Here is a 20,399-nt window from a genome sequence, read left to right as displayed (position 1 = left end):
TAGAATGATACTATCTGTAGCAACTTAAATCATACTTAAGATTCAAGCAGCATGAAATGTTAGTATCTCAGCAAGGTATGCAAGGGCCCTAAAACAAACAGAAAAATTAAATTGGCACTTTAGCCAAAAAAGAAAATTTTCTGAAAGCTTTCCAGAGCAATACAAGCATTTCACTGAGTTTATAATATATGATGCTGTTAGTCTCAACTTCTACTAAAGAACCGCTTAAAACAAAGTTAAAAACATAAGTTGGAAATATGTTTTTAACTCTCTGGTTTTATGGAAATCCTACTGACTTGAGAACAATTTACTTAAATATTTAAGGGCCACATCAATAGAACTCAGTTCAAATTTCACTTAGTTTTAATTTTATGCATTTTGAAAGATAAAGAGATATTTTTTACACTTTATCAATTCCTAGGCAAATTTTATGAGTTCTTTTGAACACGACATCTTAAATATTTAAAAAAGTTCTATGAGAAGTATGGCCAAAGGAGATACTACAATGCCGGGGATTCCGCTGTAAAGTTTCCAGTGTATGCTTTAACAAATCAAATGAACTCTAAAAAGATTCCCACTTCTCTCAGATTACTTCTACGAATTTGCCACAGCACTTCAATATTTACGTAAAGTTCCTCTTAATGAGCAGATTCAATATTCCAACCACTCGCTTTGCTTTTTTCAAAATAAGTGGTAAAATTTAAAGCTCTGGAAATAATGCAGGAACAAAATCCAGCCAATTAAATATATCAAGTAAACTAAAAAATCTGTAATGGTATGAAAGGGCCAATTTAAACGAGATCTAGAAAAAGCAAAGTTAACACATAAATACGGCAATTCTAAGGTTAGTATTGGCAATAGAAATCTTGTTTTCTCTGTGCCTTAGTCCCATCTCTTCCCTAGAATTTGCTCCTCCTCTCTTTTATTTTGGTACTGCAGCATCTCAGCGCCAACTGCAGGAGTCTATGAAGTAGATGCTAATGTTGTGAGCAAGCAGTAGTACTCCTATAGTGCGACCCCGCGACACTATTAACAGTACTACCTTGGATCTCCTCAGCAAGCGCTATGTGTCCGACTACATCTACATACGAGCTGCTTCTTTTGTTGCTTACGGTCAGCATCAAAAGCCGTTCTTCAAAATAGCAAATTTGGGGAAAGAAAATAAAAAAGCTTTGTCTTACCATATTCTGCACACAGCTACCAAAGGAACGTTTGTTGCAAATTTCACAAAAAAAATTAAAGTTGATTAAACTTTTAATTGCTGCTTTCATGTAGTTTCAAGCTAGATATGCAAGCTAATGAACAATTTGTAAGCATCATTAAAGAAATACAGGAAAATCCACAGGGAGGCTCATTTATACATTAAGAAATTAGTCATTTCAATAAAAGCTAAATTGGATACCACTAATTTCAAACTGATAAAAAAATTCTAAGTAGATTGGAGCATTTGCAGTGAAGAATTCCCTCACACTTAGGCTTCAGATAGCAAGAACATCAAACCTGAACTAACCTTCGGGGAAAAAAAAATTAATGCTTTCTGGTTCATTGTGGTTTCAGAACCAGCTTCTCCCCCAACTGCTACCTGATTTAAGTCACTGCACAGCAAGCCGAGACTTGGAGAAAAGCTATTCCCACACCTGTGACTAATTCTTTCAAAACAAAAGACTTGAGAACATACAAAGTGACTGTATCTGTATCTTTCCATTAGACCATTTAAAACCAGTTTTCTTGTTTGACAATTGTTATTTTGGCCAAAGACCAGTGCAAACTATGGTCTGTTTGCCCCATCTTTTGATACACAGATGAACAGGGAAGCAATCATATGAAGAGTGCCTTACGCGCTCCAAAAACTTCTCTTTTCCCTCTCAAGTCCCCAGTTTAAAACTCAAGGTGGTTCAAGGCTCAACTGGAATTAAAACCTGGACTTACCATAGCCTAACAGAAAAGCACTAAGTCAGCACAGTTCACGCTGAACTCTTTCCTACAGTAGTACTTACTGCTAGCCTTCTCGTGGCATAGGCTGAACAGGAGGAAATGCTTTTATTGCCTTTCTCTCTAAAAGGTATCATCCTTAGGAACTGCAACAGTGGCACCTGGATAGGTCTGAGACCAAGACAATTCACAGTCTGGCTACCAAGTCAGACTTCGACGCCCGGCACCTGAGAGACTAGTGCTGAAAGCCAGCAGGGAAAGTAGATCTTCCTCACAACAAGACAGAGGGTACTGCTGGCTTTTGGTCTTTCTTGCGTTATGTGGGGCATACCGGGAAATAGCTGGGAGTCATTTTAGGTATTGCCAAATACTGCCAAAATTTGAGCTGCTCCTCACACGCTCGCAGAGCTTGGGCAGATGGTGAACTCGGGAACGGCTTCCTCTGGGGGGAGAGGGCATGAACAGCCACTGCCGTGATTCATGGCTCTCTTGCCAACACACAGTCCATAATTTGCATTGGTGGTAATCAAGTAATAGGATCTCTCATCACATTTATGAGCAATCAATTATAAAGCATCCTTGCTCTGCTAAGTTTATTCTGTTTAAACACATAAAATAGTCAATGCAGAACACCTACCTGGCTCCAAAGATGTCTTTTTTCGCTAGATCAATGCCAGAAACCACCTTTACCCTGAGGATACGAGACTCCTCCTGTTAATAAAAAAGAAAACAGATTTAATGTTTACTCTGTAATTCATTTTGAAGATCAACAGTTTGCAAGAGGTTAAGCTGTGAATGAACTCTCAGCCGTTAGATAGCAGGAGTCTTTCCCAGGTAGGATTTTGAAAAGAAAAACCTCTTGGAAGGAGGTATACACTTTATCTGCTGAAGAATAGCCCGAATCCAAACATGAAGAGCATCCAACTCCAGTCAGAGGTGTTAAGAGTTAAATAAAAGCAGAATAAGAGTAGATAACAGTAATAACATCATAGTAATAATAACATAACAATAATAATAATAGAAGACAATTTGCTGAACAGTGCCATTTCAAATCCTAAATGATCCATACTCCACAGAAATTCATTCTGCTTAGACTCTAAAGCTGTCTCTTCAAACACAAGGAAAAACATTCATAACATGTCTGTGGTTTAAAAAAAAAGGGTGCAAGGTTGAAAATAAATCCTTAAAATTACATTTTTTAAACCTGTCTCACCACCTTGGTATATGTGGAGCTCAAAAACAACTTTCAATGACACATGGCAGTTTCTGAAGATGCATATTACTAGGACATCAACTTGATGTTCAGTTTATCACTTCATTACATTAAGCTCCTGAGGAATATTGGTATAAACGGTAATTTTTACTTTATTTTTTTCACCCTGTTTGACCAGTTTATTTTTGCTACACAGAGAGGCCACCAAAATTAAATTTGGAAGGGATCCTACAGAAACAGGTTCTGCAGTCACCCGTATCAGTTATACCTTTTCCTCCTCTGATAAGCCTTCCAGAACTGCAAGATACAAGGTTCAATTACAGTAATTTGAGACTCCGTTCCTTGAAGCTTGTTCAGAAAACAATAACATTTTCCCACAGGTTTATCCTGGCATGACCATACTACACCTAGTTTATTTGCTTTAGATAGCTAAAAGCGAGACACAGATTTGTTAGCTCTTTCTGAGATTTTTGAGATTATTAGGAAGGTCAGAAACACCCAGAAGCAAAGCCATACCTGTCCAGTCTAATACCATTCCTCTGGAAGGAGTCAGAAAGAGATTACTTCAGAGAAAGAAAAACAAAAGCCTCACTGAACCTGTCTGCAGGGCGAGTTTCATCCTGACACACATCCTGCCATAGTAACTGTGCCACATTAAAACAAAAGCTTGAGGATTTAAACCCTTTCTGAAAATTTGTTTGTTGGTATTCTTTCCAGCAGCACTGAACACTGTCCAAAGTAGTTGCTAATTAAGAAAACAAGATTCCTTCCCAAAAGAGCCTAAAGCTTACCAGAGAGGTGAACAAAACAGTATGCAAAAAAGAACAATTCAATGGACTTATGTGAATGGATATTGAAATTTTTTTTATGTTACCTTTTTTCAATCTGTTAACATCAATACAACATGCCTGGTCTTCTAGAGTGGTTTTAATAGACAAAAGGCAATGAACTTGCAAATTGTGATCAAGAAAATTCCTTCATTAAGAGAAGACAGCATAGGAAAAAAAAAAATCAGGAATGCAGACTATTCTGACCTTATTGAAGGAGAATTGGAGGATAAGTAGAGGGGGATGGAAAGAGGGATTTCTGACAGTTACTATGTTATCAGTGCTACTCAGATTTCCTCCCACAAAGTCCAACATCAACTTTGCTAGAGTGGCATCTTATTTCTGCACTAAAATCATCTCTGCATATTGACTGAATTAAAAAAAATGTATTTAAAAAAAATCACAGAGCAGGAGGAAGTCCAGCTACTGGGGGATCCCTAATTCAGGTTCCGCAAGACCCAAAAGATGATCCTCCGGACTATCTAAATATATAAATTCTCAAACATACTTGAAGTTCACTTCATACTTTAAGTACAACAGAAGATATAATCCTGTTCCCTCCCTGCATGCAGGCTCTCAGCCTCTACTAAATATTCCATTTTACCAACCAGAAACAGTGTTTTTGCAAATGTTTGTTCAAATTTTCATATGCATAAAATATATATATTTTTTAAAAAATAATTTAAAACCACCTCAATTAGTAACAAGGCCTCATCTATGTACCCTCAAAATTTTTCCTTCAGTCACTAAGATACTTACTTTGATAACATCTATTGTATACAAGGAGCAAGGTGAATTTTGGATGACGGAAAATTCTTCTGCAGAACATGACACTTAATACATAGTACTCTGAACCATATGAGTAGCTGTTCAGACAGCTTGTCTGTAAAATAATCCTCTTGTGATGTACTGAACTTTTCTTATCTACATCATTTTGTCCAAAAGCATTCACAAAAGCAGCATAACAACACAGGTGCATTCACGTGCACACACATGCATAAAAAGTATAATAAAAGAATATTCCAGCTCATGTGACTACACAAAACTTCAAATGATATAGATGAAGGGGTCCCAAATTCCGCTTGCTCAAGCATCTCCACGGGTACCAGTGGGAACCAGCAGCAGCTCCCAGCTTCCCAGGCTGTGCACAGGCTGACACCTCAAATTTGTATTCCTCTGATCTCCACTTCCTTAGCTGGGAACGCTGCCTGGGGGGAACAGCAAGACTGAAGGGCGGGGAAAGAGGAAAAAAAAAAAAGTGTTTCATATTCTTATGCTTGCTCCTTGTGTCCCAATTTCTTCATTTATCTCCAAGTATGCTGTGTCTAGGTAAAGAAAGGAGTTAAATTCTCACAGCAATAGAGAGGTAATCTCGCCTCATTGTCCAACAAAAAATCAGATAAAGGACTGCTTGGGAGGCACAGCTAGAGACTTGAAACAGAGCATCAATTACCCGATACAAATTTCCATCCACCCTTCTCTGAAAAGACTGTACAAGAAAAGAAAATTAGCATTTTGGTTTTCTTGTAAACCCAGGGCACAACAACAGAGAGCAGCCAAGACAAGATCACTAAACGTGGAAAAATTCTGAGTGAGAAGACCCAGGATCCAAACCTCAAATAAAGTGATCCCTTCACAGCTTTGAGCCTGAGCTAATCTTTAGTTAAGCAGCACTTATGCTTGTTGAGATTAAGGACATGTTTACACACGCATTTCTTTCAGCAGAAAGTGCCAACTTAAACAGGTCTGCCCTCCAGTTTATTCCATTCCCACCAAGGTTCTTCTGAACCTAGGTCAACACCCTGAGCCAGTGGAGCCCACAAACGGCATGCCAACAAAACTGAAGACAAGGGGAGGCAGAAACAGACAGCCAGAGATGAAGGGTAGATGGAGGCAGCTGCTTAAAAGCCAGCACTGCTACGCAAAGACACATGTGGCACCAAGACCAGAAATTCAAGGCTTCCGTCTACAACACTCATTAATATTCAGCTGAGCTTAGAAAATGCTGACTTTTTATTTTTACTTAATACCTAGATCTCCAGGATAGGGAAGTCCTTATGTACAAGCACAGAGAATGTCTTCACTGAGTTCTGTGTTACCTGGACACACCCTCTGGATTAAATAATAATAAAAAAAGCCAAAGACTTAACCATCACTCCAGAATTAGCTAACTATAAACCAAGACCGCTTGCCAGTAAAGCTAACACCTCTTGTAAGCCTTGGGCTCATTGCTCATGCTCTGCACTGGGTGACTGATGTCTCCAAAAAACGTAAAACCCAAGTCAGTAATCCAGCACAGCCAAGTCCAGTGCCACCTGTAAGTACCTATGTGTACACTCACCAGCACCCAGTCTGATATATCCTGCAAAGACTGAGCTGACTGTATTTAGTAGGCAGGAAAACCCCAGATGCAAGCAGAGAATTTGATAAGGAAACAAATTTGGAGGATTAAGGAGAAGTGATACGTCACAGAGCTATGGTTCTTGTTGGATCCCGTGCATGGGAAACAGGGTCTGCAGTGAGGTTCAAGGATATGTGGAGGGACATACGGTTGGAGTCCTAATTTGCACAATGAGTAAGTGAATAAGACCACGCAGAGCAGTTTAACAAGGCTGATCAGAAAAAGAGACACTTACAAGCACAGCTCTGTGGGGACTTGACATACAAACCAGAGAAGCAAAGCTCCCTAGTGAGGGATACACACACACACGCCTTTACACCCTCTCAGTGTGCTGACCAGAGACTGACCAAACCAGCCATCAGAAGTGGGAAACGAGGGCAGCAAGGGCCTCCTTCAACACCACCGCAGCTGAACCACCATACATACTCTTCCTCAAGCATTAGATGCAAAGTGGAAAGGGATGCTGGACAGGTCCCTGACCAGAGCAAGGTGATTTTTTTATTGGACTTAAAAAGGCACTTGCTTAATTAGCCTGTGCATATCTTAAAAATGAAACAGATGCCACAAGACAACTGTAATCATGAGTTCTTTACAGATAAATAGCTTCAGGTACCATATGAACTGACGTGCCACCGAGCAGAAAGACAACCTTAAACTGTCTAGACAACAACCTGATACACAAATATCCAGCAGAGCACAATTTTTTGGCAGTTAAATATCTTGACTGAAAGACTTTTATGAGTAATCAATCATTTAACGCATTCTCATACAGCGGTTTTCCCAACACAAACTAACTTCCATTTTCTGGCAACTGTATCTAACATCCCTTTCAGTCAGTAAAAAGTGAAGAGAGGCAATCGCTTACCACCCACCAAGGTGGTCAGGCTCAAGGACAAAATCTTGGGATACTCCCTCCCTCCCTTTGCACCCAAGAAGCCAGCACCTACCCTCACTCGCTCAACACCCCATCCTTCCACTAGCAGCCAAATTTTCCTTCTTGCAACATCACGGGGATCAGGAGGCAGGAACATGCAAGTAGGGTATGGCAAAGGGAAGACAAGGCTAGGAAAGCCGAGACCACCTGACAGAAACACCGTCCTTACCAGAGGACTTCAGCTATTTAGAAGCCACTTGCTGCTCAAGCTGCCATTCCCAGCACACTCTAAGGAGGAGGCAGTAGTCCACAAGAGCACTCTAGAAACAGTTCATGGTCCACAGTCCCCACTGGCCCACCCTGACCTACCCAAAATGAGTTAATACTTGGCCTTTTGAGGTCACTATTCAACGCTGCATGTTTTCACAGCTTTGCTCCATGTCAACAGGAAGCAACCCCTACACTGGTTGCACGGTCATACCATTTCCAATGGCATCTGCACTAAAATGCAAAAGGAAATACGGGAATATTTGAAATCAACAAGATCCATTTTCCTCTCCCCACTTCCCCAATACCATGGATGGGAGCTTAGATGATTTAAATGCTATGACACCGACAGTGGTTAACAGCAGCAACTTATCTGCTACATCCATCTTTAAATCATTTTTCATAGTCTTGCTAAGTGGATATATAAAAGGCGCTCTTCTGGTTCTGCTCAGAGTTGAAAATATATATCAAAGAGAAATACTTGTCTGGTGGTAAGATTAAACTGTAGCCACCTTCTGTGCAATTCCTGCACTGTCTGAAACAACTAGTATTAGCTAATGACAAATGGCAAACTGGACGAGATGGACATCTAACTGTAATTTTTGTATTCCACTGAATTCCATTCCTTTTGAAAAGCATATATCCTAAGCTTCTTTCTGAAATGCACTGTTTGAAAAAGAAATTAAGCTCACCCCACAGAGGAATTTTTCTATCATTTCAAAACCTTGCCTGTAGCGTACTAAGCCTGGAAGGGTCTCCTTAAAATACCAGGCGCTGCCACTCCCTAGTCCGTTCAAGAGCTGCAGTTGAGCAACACAGCGGCTCCTGCTTCCAGAGGACGGGGCGTGCTCCTCCGCAGCACTGACACCAGCCCCGGCACAGCCTGAGATCTGACACTGGAATTGCATTCCTCCCTCAATTGGTTTTTTCAACTACAATGCAGAACGTGTCTCGGGATTTAAAACTATGTTGTTCAGACTACTCTGATTAAAAAATTTTGCAACACTCCTGCTAGAAATCTAAAGCTGTGCATGCACATCAGGATGGCCGTTCGCAGTTAAGCAGTAAAATGCTAACATTTATGAAGCCTCACTTGTCGAAGTTATTTATGCCTGTACTCTTTCTGTCCTCACCCCTCTAACCTTAGCCTACCTCACCCACTGCAGCAGGGGTGCCATAACGTGCTTGGTTAGGTATTAATGTTGAGCTCCACCACTAACCACATTGATACTTCTGTTTTGTCCAATGATTAACATGAAGTTCACGTATTTTTGCCTCCCTGAAAAGTGTCAGAGGTTACATAGTTTTCTTCTTTGCTGAAGGATAACCTTTACACAGATTGTGTTTTCTCATCTGTAATTCACGTTGCCATCTTAGAAGACCTAGCTGGTTTAGGTGGAACCAAGCTATGAAACTGAAAGCCAATCATGCAGCAAAAAACAGACTTCACCAACAATGAACAAACCCCAATTCACCTCAGAAAACAGATAAAGGAATACAGATGTATTTACAGATTTAGGATACTTTTGTATGTATATTTATGTGTATGATTCACGGTTTTTATTTCATTTTTAAATGAACACCACATTCACTTTCTCCAGGTGCTCTGAAAAGCAAAGTCATTTCTCACACCTATTAAAGCATTCACATAAAGAAAACATTAAATAGTCCTCCTGCCCTTGGATGAATAAAATCCCCTGGAGCTGGGAAGTTTAGGGAGGAGTTACGGCAACAACATGGAAAGAATGTGGGCAAAACACAGCGCCCTGAGCAGCGTGCTTCTTCCCCACCGGCGAGGATATAATGCCACCCCTCAACTTCGCCCCTCCAAAGAATAATCCAGGAGAGGTAGCTTAGTCCGCACCAGCTAAACCAAAACGGATGTGCTATAAAAATCAGCCCGAAGAAGTTTTGGAATACACATCTGTATGTTCTAAATACACATAAAAAGAAATCCACAGCAACCTACAGTCCGGTGTAAGAAGGAAAGCTGTAGATGTCAACTTCCTATAGGACAGAAAATCCCATGATACATTTAGAGTATGCATTAGGAGAACAGCACTGAAATAACAATCAATATGGGTATAAAATTAGAAGCTTGGCTTTTTTAAACAGACAGACAAGTGTGAAAGGCACGACGTTTGGATCAATGCAAACCAATATTTGATCAGATGCCAGGCAGACTAGAGAAGATTAAACATTCAACACGTTCTTCCACAACGACCTTATAAAAGGTATATAAACCCATCCGTAAGTCAAATCCCTCAAGACGGACGAACGTCCTTTTGTATTTCACGAGTCACGCAAAGCCCCAGCCAGCCTTCGTCGCACCTGCGGCGGGGACACCAGAACCAGGCTGTCGCCCGAGCAGCTGGAGCGCGCACCCAGATGTCACGCCGTAGGTCTTCACGCCGGCACCGAAAGCCGAACTTACCAAGCGCTGCCCGGCCGCTTCGGCGTGAGACCCCCCGGTCAACAGCAGGCCAGGTCTGCGGGAGCGCGCCGCGAGGCACCGCACCGCGAGGCACCGCCGCGGCTCAGAGGGGCCCCGGCAGCCTCAGCCCGCCAACGCGGAAGTTTCGCTGACGGAGGTAATAAATGTCCATCACCACGGCAACGAGGTGAAAGGACAGCAATCTAGGATTTCACCTGAAGAAAGCTGAACTGCGGCAGGGGAGTGTTGGTTTGGCTTTGTTTTGTTGTTTGGCTTTTTTTTTTTTTTCCTTCTCTCTGTGTAAAGACATTTTTGATTTCAAACCAAGATAGGCGTCAGTGAGGTAAATTTCCACTGACTGGAAGGAGAGAAACCAGATCACACTGGAAAGTTACCTGCACACAGAGACTCTGTGAATCCGGTTTCATCCGCTGAGCACCTCATCTATATTTTTATTATACCTGAAAGTTTGCAAAACATAACAAAATAGAAAAGACAACAGATCTTTAACTCAATGTTTTGGTTGCAAAACACATCAGAATGGAAAAGACAACAAATCTTTAACCCGATGTTTTAACTGTTGGCACTTTTGTTATCCTGAATGAAAAAATACACACAGAGCCTCTGGTGTGCTGAACATAATAAAAACATACAGTCATCCAAACAAACTGCTCTTTAATTCTCCCCATTATTGTGAAAAATCAACTAGGATTTGCAGTTTCAAAACAAAATAAAGTATTTGTCATCTACTTAAAAAAAGGGGCAAAAGTGTTTTCTACAGCAAGCCTAACAACGTTAGGCTACTCCTAAACCTTTTAGCAAATGAAAACGCGGAAGACCAGTCAGATTGCAGAAGAGTCATGCTGATTCTTACTTTGATTTGTTGGTGGATTAAGCCAACGCACATTACAGCTGAGTGAAAAAAACCGTACTCTAGGAAGCCATTCCACATCAACATCTTACACAGAATATTACCAAGTCAGATCATCCTCTGTTCTGACATACAGCCACCTACCTAACATCACACAACGTGAGGGCAACCCAAGAGGGAGCACCGGAGCGGGATGCCCTATCCGGCAGCCTGCCCGCCATCACCCCCGGGGCGAAGCCAGCCGCCCGTGCACCGAGCCAGCCGAGGAAAACTCGCACTCCTGCGCTGCCAACGTGCAGACACTCGGGAAGCGAGAGCAACCGCCTCGCACGAGCTGCTCCTGCCTCAGCAGCGCTCAGGCGAGGCGAGATCAAGTGCTCGCCCCTCTCCCGCCATTGCCCAAGCCCTCCGATCTCCGCTCAAGAACGCCCCGGGCCCTGCCAGAAGGCAGCCGCCACAGGCTCCTGCCCGCCAACCTCCAGCAACCAAACATCACGGCCCCAGAAACGCTCCGCTTTCAAATTAAAATCCCTGCGTACATTTAAAGGAAAAACAACACAACACAACAAAAGCAACAACAGTTTGGAAGAAAGGCCATGAGCCAAGCAAGGAAGTCAGTCAACATATGTAATACCACTACCCTGATTATCTCCCAACAGCACAGGCGGTTGGAGCAGGAAGAAGCTGGTTTTCTTTCTGGAGACACAGGGAGAAGAGAGGCATCCAAAGTGAACAGCTCAACTTCTGGGGACGTCTTAGTGATTTTCTGAAGGCCATAGCAACAGTACGTGATAAGTCTCAGTGTAATTCTTGTGATATCTTAATAATCTTGAAATTTGTCAGTGGCAATTTTGCAAACAGTCTTTGATAAAATCTCAGTTGTGCAATGAAAACAAAAACACGCACTAAGGGTATGAACCACATCTGCACTCTCCTCTGCGAAGTTCAGCGCAGGAAAACAAACTTACAGTAAAGGTCACTAGGTTACAATCACCTACTCCTCTGGCTCAAGCACGGAAATTAAAATCTCGTTTCAGGTAGCTTCACCACGAGCAGCCTGGGAACCCAGCTCAGATCTTCCTCGCTTCAAGTGCTGATCACATTCTCCCTCACAAAGTCCGAGCTCAAACAAATTGTGCCCTTTCTTCCCTGCAGAATTCTCAACCCTCACTGCATGACGCAACGTATTTAAAAAAAAAGCAGCCAAAACATTATTTTGTCCAAAGCAGATCTCAAAATCAGAGCAACTAAACCCAGAAGCTTTTGGAGGAAAGAATGCCATGTAATTTGGATCAGAAAAGACCCTCCCGGCTACACGGAGTCGGTCAGTTCACCGAGCGCTAGCACTCACGGTCCTCCAGAGCACGTCGCCAGGCTGAGGCGAGGACTTCCCGCGGAGCACGGCGGCAAAACCCGAGACAAACCCAAGTTCTGAGGAAACCAGAACTCCACTGCTGAGCAAAACGTGACTTCTCGTCTTCACGCGACAATGCCCCAAGTTGAGGGGGACCAGCCCTTTTCAATGCTGGAACAAGCGTGTATTCTTCAGCTCCCTGTGCTGGAGCTGGAGGCGGCGGCAGCAGCTGCAGGAGCACGCTCTTTCTGCGGGTGAGTCTGAAGGGCTGGCAGAACAGACGAGGGGTTTAAGTTCACAGGATGGTTGTATGAAGCCAAGTTCCTCAAGTGTAGCCACAGGCCATGTCAGGCTATGCTTAAAAGGCTCTGATTATCCCACGATGCTACAAAATTTACTGAATTATGTTTTACTGAATATTTTACCAATGCACACCAGAACCATCACATCAACAGATTAAGCAAACACCAGTAAGCATTAAAAGAATAGCAGAGTTTGGAGAACTGTGGGAATCTTAATCTCATACAACAGAAAAATACTATATGTTTTTTACAATAACGATTCAAGTCCTACTTCTAGGACTTCGGACCTCTAGAAGAGACAGCATATTCGTGTTTTCCTTGGCTAGACTGACACAGCTGGGGGGGAAAAACACCAGGCAAAATTTCAGAAAGGCACAAGTTTGTCTTAGAGGGACAATGCTGCTCTTGCACATGGACAAAACAGCACACAAAACTGAAGGGAACAAGTTAAAAACACATGCATCAGGAGTAGTGTACGGAGATCAAAAGGTACACGCGTATCAGCAACAGGGTAAGGAACCAGGACTCAAAACTCCCAGTCCAACGTTGAAAGCACACTATCAAGAAACAGGCTCAAATCACAGTACTGACCTCATGAAAATCTGCTCACAAGGTATTTTTACTGCATGTTTGGGGAAAAAAAAAAAAGTGTTCCAGGTGAATTGCAATCTATTTTCATAAGAATCAGTTGAACTCCATGCAGCTAGATATACTTGAGCAATTTTAGCAAGCATGTTGAACCAGGTCACCTGTGGTCTTCAGAAATACCTAAGAGAACGCAAAAGAACTTTAAATTAATGGACTTGCTGTACTGCACAAGACTTTATTCTCCTTATTTAACATTTAGACCTATTTATATCACTCACTAAAGGAATTCATCTAACCAACAGGTTGTTTTCTGCACAACCTAATTCATTACACTTTCCAGTAGTCTCATGCAGGCTGTGCACAGATGTCTTCTAGATCCAGCTGTGCCAGTAAAGACAAAAATTCTTATCCAACAGCTTTCTTCCTGGTTTTTGACACTGCCAGAGGTTATCATCTCCCCGCTCCAGCTGACAGCAGAGACCATGACAATCAAAATAAGTCAGGTTAGTTTCAGACTCACTCCCTTGGACAGCTTCAAACTCACGAGCCCTCAAGAACGGTGGCTGGGGAGGCGACACGACGTCTACCAAAGGGGCTGCGACTACTCACTGGTTTCCTTTCGCTGGCTCCCGTTCTGGGCTCAGACTCAGTGGTTACCTGGATTTCCATCTTCTTGGCTCTTCCATCTAAATAGGCAGACACTGGCCTAAATACCTACTCCTGTCATTCATACTGCATGAAGGACTACCCCTGAGAAGCTTGCAATTGCAACAAGTTTCCCATAAAAAGCACAGTGATCACTCATATCTACTTAATTTAGCACCATTTTGTGGCAAGTATCTCAAAGAAAAAAACGAGTCTAGCATGTGCGAGTATGTTTGCTGAATCATCTGTATGTGCCACAAATTTATGGTATAGGAAATTCTCTTTCTGAAGGAAACCTCAATCCGCTTTTCTCTGGACAAGCCAAGAGAAGTATTTAATCTTTGGCAGTAGCAAAGAAACGGGAAAAGCATTTGTTACATGCTGCTATTAAAATATGAACAAAGCTTTGACTAGGAGTTCCTGGTGCATTTGCAGAAGTCTGTGACCTGAAAGCGACTCTCCTATATCAACTTCGTTTTAAAAAGGGGAAAAAAAACCAAAAAACAACACACAACCAAAAAAACCCCACCCAACCCTGATCTTGCACCAGAGATCAGCACCAAGATCATCTGCACCCAAACTGAAAATTACTGCAAGTTTAAACAGAAAATTCATAAAGGAAAATCTCACAGTAACTTATTTTCCTTCCCTTAGGGGATACAGAAACTCAGCTGATTCATGAAGACCTCAAGCTTTTATTTAAACAACCTAACTTTCTGGCATGCAAAAATAGCCCTTCAAGTATGAACTACCATAAAATAAAGGAATGATGTTTTTACATGTAGGATGATTACATTACACTGGCCCTGACACTCGTAAAAGCTTTGCCAACCAGAGAGTGAATCAAGGCCAGCTGGTTTAATTTCAGATATTCATTATCCTCGGGTCAATGTCCGGACAGATCTATTACTTTCCAGCACACAGAAGAGAGCAGTACTTCAAAACTTATTAGTCAAAAGAGAAACACAAAAAAATCCAATTCCCCAGTGAACGTCTCACAATTTTGCCCAATAATGAAGAATAAGAGCCTGCAGTAAGAAGTCACAGAAGGACACAACAGACTTGTTTTCAAAGCATCTTTTCTAGCATGACAATTAGGTTTTTACCTTTCACTAAGCCAACCTCTGATACAGCTAAATTTTTATTATTTTTTTAAAAACACTAAACATCTTGAAGTGGTGTTTTTTGATACGATGAAATCCACCAGGCCCTTAAAATTCAAACTTTTTTGAAGTGAAAAATTATGAATTGCACTTAATGCAATCCTCTTAATTTTTCCTATGCAAAATGCCACACAAATCCAGGTGTAACTCTGTATTTTAGACTACCAGTTCTCATAAAAATCCACCGATTTATCAGAAAGCCTCCATGAGCAAGCAGTACATATGACCTCAAAGAGAATCACAGAAGGGATGAGGCTGGATCGACCTCTGGAGATGATCTAGTCCAACCCCGCTGCTCACAGCCAGGGCAGCTAGAGCAGGTTGTCCAGGACCATGCCCAGTCAGTTCTGCACGTCTCCAAGGATGGAGACTCCACCATCTCTGCCAGCAATGCTCTGCCTCACGCAGCCCAGGAGGCTGCTGGCTGCCTTTGCTGCAAGGGTGCACTGTTAGCTCGTACTCAATGTCTCGTCCACCAGGACCCAAAGGACCTTCTCCACAGAGCTGCTTTCCAGCTGGTCGGGTCCCATCCTCTCCCGGAGCATGGGGTTATTCCCGCCCAGGTGCAGGACATGCATTTCAACTTGCCGAACTTCATGAGATTCCTGCTAGCCTGTTTCTCCAGCTTGTCCAGGTCCCTCTGAATGGCAGCACAACCCTCCGGCGTATCAACCTCTCCCCCCAGTTTGTATCACCTCCATCTCAAAGTCTGCTGACAAACAGCAAATTAGACTGGGGCACAAAGGGGAAGGCAGTGTTTTCAAATTTAAATAATAATACTACTACAAACAACAAGTTAGAGATGACTTGGAAACAGATAAAAACAGAATTCCCAGAAAAACAGCTTCAAAACAATTGTGGTTAGGAATCAGGCAGGTAGGAGAACAGGTTTAAAACAACTGTAGTTAAGAATCAGACAGGTAAGAAAACATTAAGCTCGGGTTTTATCTGTAGACAATGACGTGAGAGGCTCCAACAAGACATATCCTGGCCTGCCGGACAAAGGGCAACTTACATTTGCATGCAGTTGAAAGCTGTTCTGAAAAATGACAGCTCTTGCTACTGCTAGGAACGCTTACCTGGTTAGCTGTAGCTGTACTTTGTTATGCCTCGTGGTCTGCAAAAGCTTTCAGCATTACCCAGAACAGCACCAGGTCCAAAGTACTTCCTAGTAACCCTATTGTTAGTTGTTTAAACTGAATTTGAATATTCACAATATCATCACATCACTACTACTGCTACCGTTCCAAGAATGAAAACCACACTGAAGTTTACCAGACTGGTGAACTTGGGAAGATTTATTGCAAACCATCCAGAGAAAACCATGCAGTAAGAATAAGGTCTGTTTAAGCCTTCGCAAATATCACTGCATTTATGTCCAGGGAAAAAAAAAAATCTGAGCATGATTCCTCTGTAATGGGCTATTATACATTGGAATGACTGTCTTGGGATGTACCACAACAACAGAAACTCCTGGTGCGTCTTAGGACTATTATAAATAAGGCCAGATAGAGCGAGTGTTACGAACCCTCTGCTCGCAAAGCAGGGCAGAGCCAGGGGGATGCTGTGAGCAGCACTGCATGATCACAAGTCATCAGGTCCTAAGATTAACCAGAACAAGTGTGATTTCAATACTGTTGTTTCGGTTCCTGTTTCCAGGTTAAGGCAGGCACACGTTCATCCGCTAACTAACCATCCGATAGCTGGTGGTAAGTCTTTAAGCTACGATGCCTGTGTCTGTACCTGCAGACTGAGCAGCACCAGAAAACACTCCCAGGCAGCGGGGCTCTGCCGTCCGCCCCGCTGCCCTGCTGGAGCGGTCCCTGGCACAGCCTTGGCTCAGGCAATGAGCACACTCCCAAACAGCGTCTGAGCACGGTTCGGGAGGCAGCACAGGACAGGGACCATGCCCAACACGGTCTGCGTGTGGCCAGCGTCCTTGGACGGCTGGGGCTTGAACAGCACGCACACAGACCCTTCTGTGCCCACGGGCCCCAGCGCAACGGCACGGTCTTCAATTTACTAGCATACACACAGGCAATGACCGCTACTTGCAATCACGCATGTACACAACAATAACCAGCTGTAAGAGGTGGGAGTTTCCTATACATATAGGAATAAATCATTATATATACAAAAATCCAAGGAATTACACACACTATGTTTACACATGTATCTTGTTTTCCATGACCAAAATTTTAATTATTTTTGGCATTTGACCAGACTTCAGAATTGTGCACTCTGTTTGCAAGACAAACATAACAACAAAGTAACAGTTCAGAAATAGCAATGTTATTTTACCAGTCAAAAGAAGATCACTGATGTGCTTATGAAATGTGTTACAGTTTTGTTAGACACTTAGAGGCGGGTTTTGGTTTGGTTTGTAGGGTTTTGGATTTGGTTTGCTGGGTTTTGTTTTGTTTTTTTTACATTCGCTGGGTCTGAGGATCATGATCCTGTATTTCAACAGCTCATAAGAAAAGGCTTATATATAGTTTTTCACAGTGGAACGGCAGTGTGAGAAGAGGATCTCTAAAAGATGCTCTTCCCTCACAGAGGAAATAAATCCACTTTCTGGTGGATCACTTGTTCCTTTTCTGGAAAAGGAGGAAGATGTTCAGTAGGCTAAAACTTGAACTCACCTACATTTCTGTAAAGGCTATACAACCGAGGCACACACACTCCCCCCCCAAAAAATTCAGCAGCAATATTAGTTTGATTAACGATATTCTGAAATACTTGCAGGAGCAGGAGAGCTTTGACCAGAACTTGAGCTGTACCTACAGCTCAAGACCCAGCCCACGCCTGCTGAAGCAGACCAAAACATTACTGGAAGCACACCGAGCAGAGCTGCTCTATTTCTGCGGCGCTCAGCGAACAGAGACCTCGTTGGGACAAGGTCCTCGTCTTCTCCTCAGCACTGCCAAGCAGAGCAGCGTGTGAGTTTGCCAGTGGTGACTGAGCACACACAAGCGAGGCGAGACGCACGGAAGAGGGGAGCGGGTACCTCCATCCGCCCAGCGCTGAGCGGACCAGCACCTGCTTCCTCATCTCAGCTGCTCATCCTGACCAGCAATTAACACTGCCAACCTAACGGAGGAACCTCGTCCTCAGCTGCACGTGTGACTTTACACAGGCTTGGGCACTTGCATCACACACGGGCTCCTGCCAAGCAACCTTTGGACGCACCAGAATTAAAAATGGCAGGCAGATGTGTTGTGGCGTATCGGCTGGTGAGAAGCATGCATTTCCTGGCAGAAAGGGATTAAATGCCTTCCTTTAGACCACAGTATGAGAGCATTTCCTCAGAAACTCATCTGCGAGTAATAACCAGTGCTGCAGATCCAGACATTTCATGAAAAGTGGGACTAAAGCTCAGATTAATGTATTTCAAATATCTTCCTTAAGAGCCTCTGCAATGGTCAACAGTTAATTTTAAAAGTTCTTGAGAACGGACTATTCAACAGCTAAGCAGAAAAAGCCAACAAACGTCATAAGAAAATGATGCCCTTTTAACTTACGTTATGCTCATGATCAACCTGTATTTTACCCCGCCATTTCACATGCTTCGAAACGCAACTTTAAAGCTTCTATCATTTCATACGATAGCTTGAAAATAAGTCTTAGATAACAACTTTCCCAACATTGCACGAGTGACAGGCTGTTAATTGCACACTGAGTGAGGACCCAGCCGGTTTGCTGCAAACCCGTCAAGAGGTTAAGTCATCAGGATTCCCTCCCCGCTTACCACTCTCCGAGAAGGAGATACTTCCATTCCGTAAAAGATGCTACGTTCATACGCATATTCTGATAGACCAAACGTCACGATATTTATGTTTCAGAGAAGCAACTGCTTCCTATGCACATAGGAAATGCTAGACATCATGTGTTTAAAGCAAGTTTTATGAAAATCCTGTTATCTTCTTTCTTTAAACTCTGAGGATATTGACAGCTGTGATTAAAAAAGTCAGTGTTGATTATCATCATGCCATAGATTAATATTCATACTTCCCTAGTGAAAAGCCGAGGAAGTGGCTGTAGATAACAAAAAAACCCTGGTATCTTACACTTTTATGCATAGAAAATGTATGTTCACAAGTATGGTGCTGGTCATCAGCTTACTTTTTTTTTTTTTTGAAGACATGTAAATCTCAAATACCTACTAAACTTTTCACCATTTTTGAAAGGCTGATTATGCATACAGAAGAAGATCCCGTATCAAACGGGGGAGGTTTAGTTGTATTCATTCCAGCAGCCCAATTAGTTGCCAACTGATCACACAAGCATGTTTATGTAACCGCAATCTATATTCTTGTTAGATATTTAATGATTTTAGACCATAAACAGTCAGCTTTATCACAGCTGCACTGTTTAATGACAGAACATGCATTCAATAAAAACGTAATCCAACAATAAACCGTGATTGGCTTATTTCTAACCCAGATAACTGCAGCGATCTATTCCACAGCACGCACCCACAGACCAAAGTTGCACCGCTGGCTGCTTCACCTGGAGAACGACCCGGAGGGCAGGCGAGGAACAGGACGAGGAATTCCTTAAATAGGCCTTGCTGGAAAGACCTTGATAGCAGAAAAACTACACTAACTGACAAGAAAGCACCAGTGAGACTCTTAAAACCTTAAATATCTCTAAAAGGAGAGCTTCTTACTGCAGCATGTCAGTCTCAAACTATTATATCAGGCACACTTTCAGAAAGCGAATAGTCACTTTTAGGATCTGTTGCTCTGAAGACCTAACACTGCTTTAGCAGAGGGCAAGACGCACTTTATCTTGGTTCACTGGAATGCATAAATTAAAACTCTTGTTCTCAAAAGATTTTGTAGAGATGCACAAGCAAAATACCGCAGACATAATACACGAGCTTGACTGATTCCACGCACACTTTGCATCAAGAGGAGGGAAAAAGCTCTTGAAAACTGAACAAAATTTGGAAAAGAGCAAAACATAAAGAAATTTCCAAGTTTTTTTAAAAATAGTTTGATTTTTCTCTTCCGTTCAAACCAGAGATCAAGTATGATTGTAATGCCAATGATCACGCCTTCCAATCATGAAGTATTAATGCTGGATTATTAAATTTACAGTAATTCATCCCAATACATTCAGCAGTAGTAACTTTAAGCATACTAAGAGAACAGTACCATAGAAGATTATTGCTTAACTAACAATATGGTAAATTGTTAGGTATAATGTGATGTATTCCTATTCATCCTCGTTTGAGCTATGGAGGAAAAATAAGCCAAGATGTTAAAAAGCAATATGCAGTGCTAACAAATCCAAAATACATACCTGAAAGCAATTTTAGAAAGATTCGTGAACATTGCTGGCACTAAACCTTATTCTACAATTTCAGTGCTCAGTGTATTAATTTACTACAAAAAGACCTTGTTTGAAACTTGGTTCATAGCAAGCCTGACAAACCGTAAAAGCAAAAAGGATGAAATGTAGGCTGTAATCCCAGAACTCAACCGGGAGCTGGATTCATGCATTTTGGAGAGCTTCACCAATTT

The 20,399-nt window shown here is 42.3% G+C and overlaps 1 protein-coding gene across 1 annotated transcript in view; it reads right to left on the bottom strand.

Annotated features, from left to right (window-relative positions):
• The window catches only part of NEDD4L (NEDD4 like E3 ubiquitin protein ligase), a 223,099-nt gene that overhangs the window by 177,859 nt on the left and 24,841 nt on the right, over nt 1-20,399 (bottom strand). Inside the window, exon 2 of the mRNA XM_050912459.1 lies at nt 2,570-2,643. Coding sequence (XP_050768416.1) covers nt 2,570-2,643 — 74 coding nt within the window. The remainder of the gene's footprint in view (nt 1-2,569; nt 2,644-20,399) is intronic.

The sequence above is a fragment of the Gymnogyps californianus genome, chromosome Z, assembly GCF_018139145.2.
Source record: "Gymnogyps californianus isolate 813 chromosome Z, ASM1813914v2, whole genome shotgun sequence".
Taxonomy (NCBI): Eukaryota; Metazoa; Chordata; class Aves; order Accipitriformes; family Cathartidae; genus Gymnogyps; species Gymnogyps californianus.
Note: the sequence above shows the minus strand (reverse complement) of the source record. Positions and strands in the feature narration are given on the sequence as shown.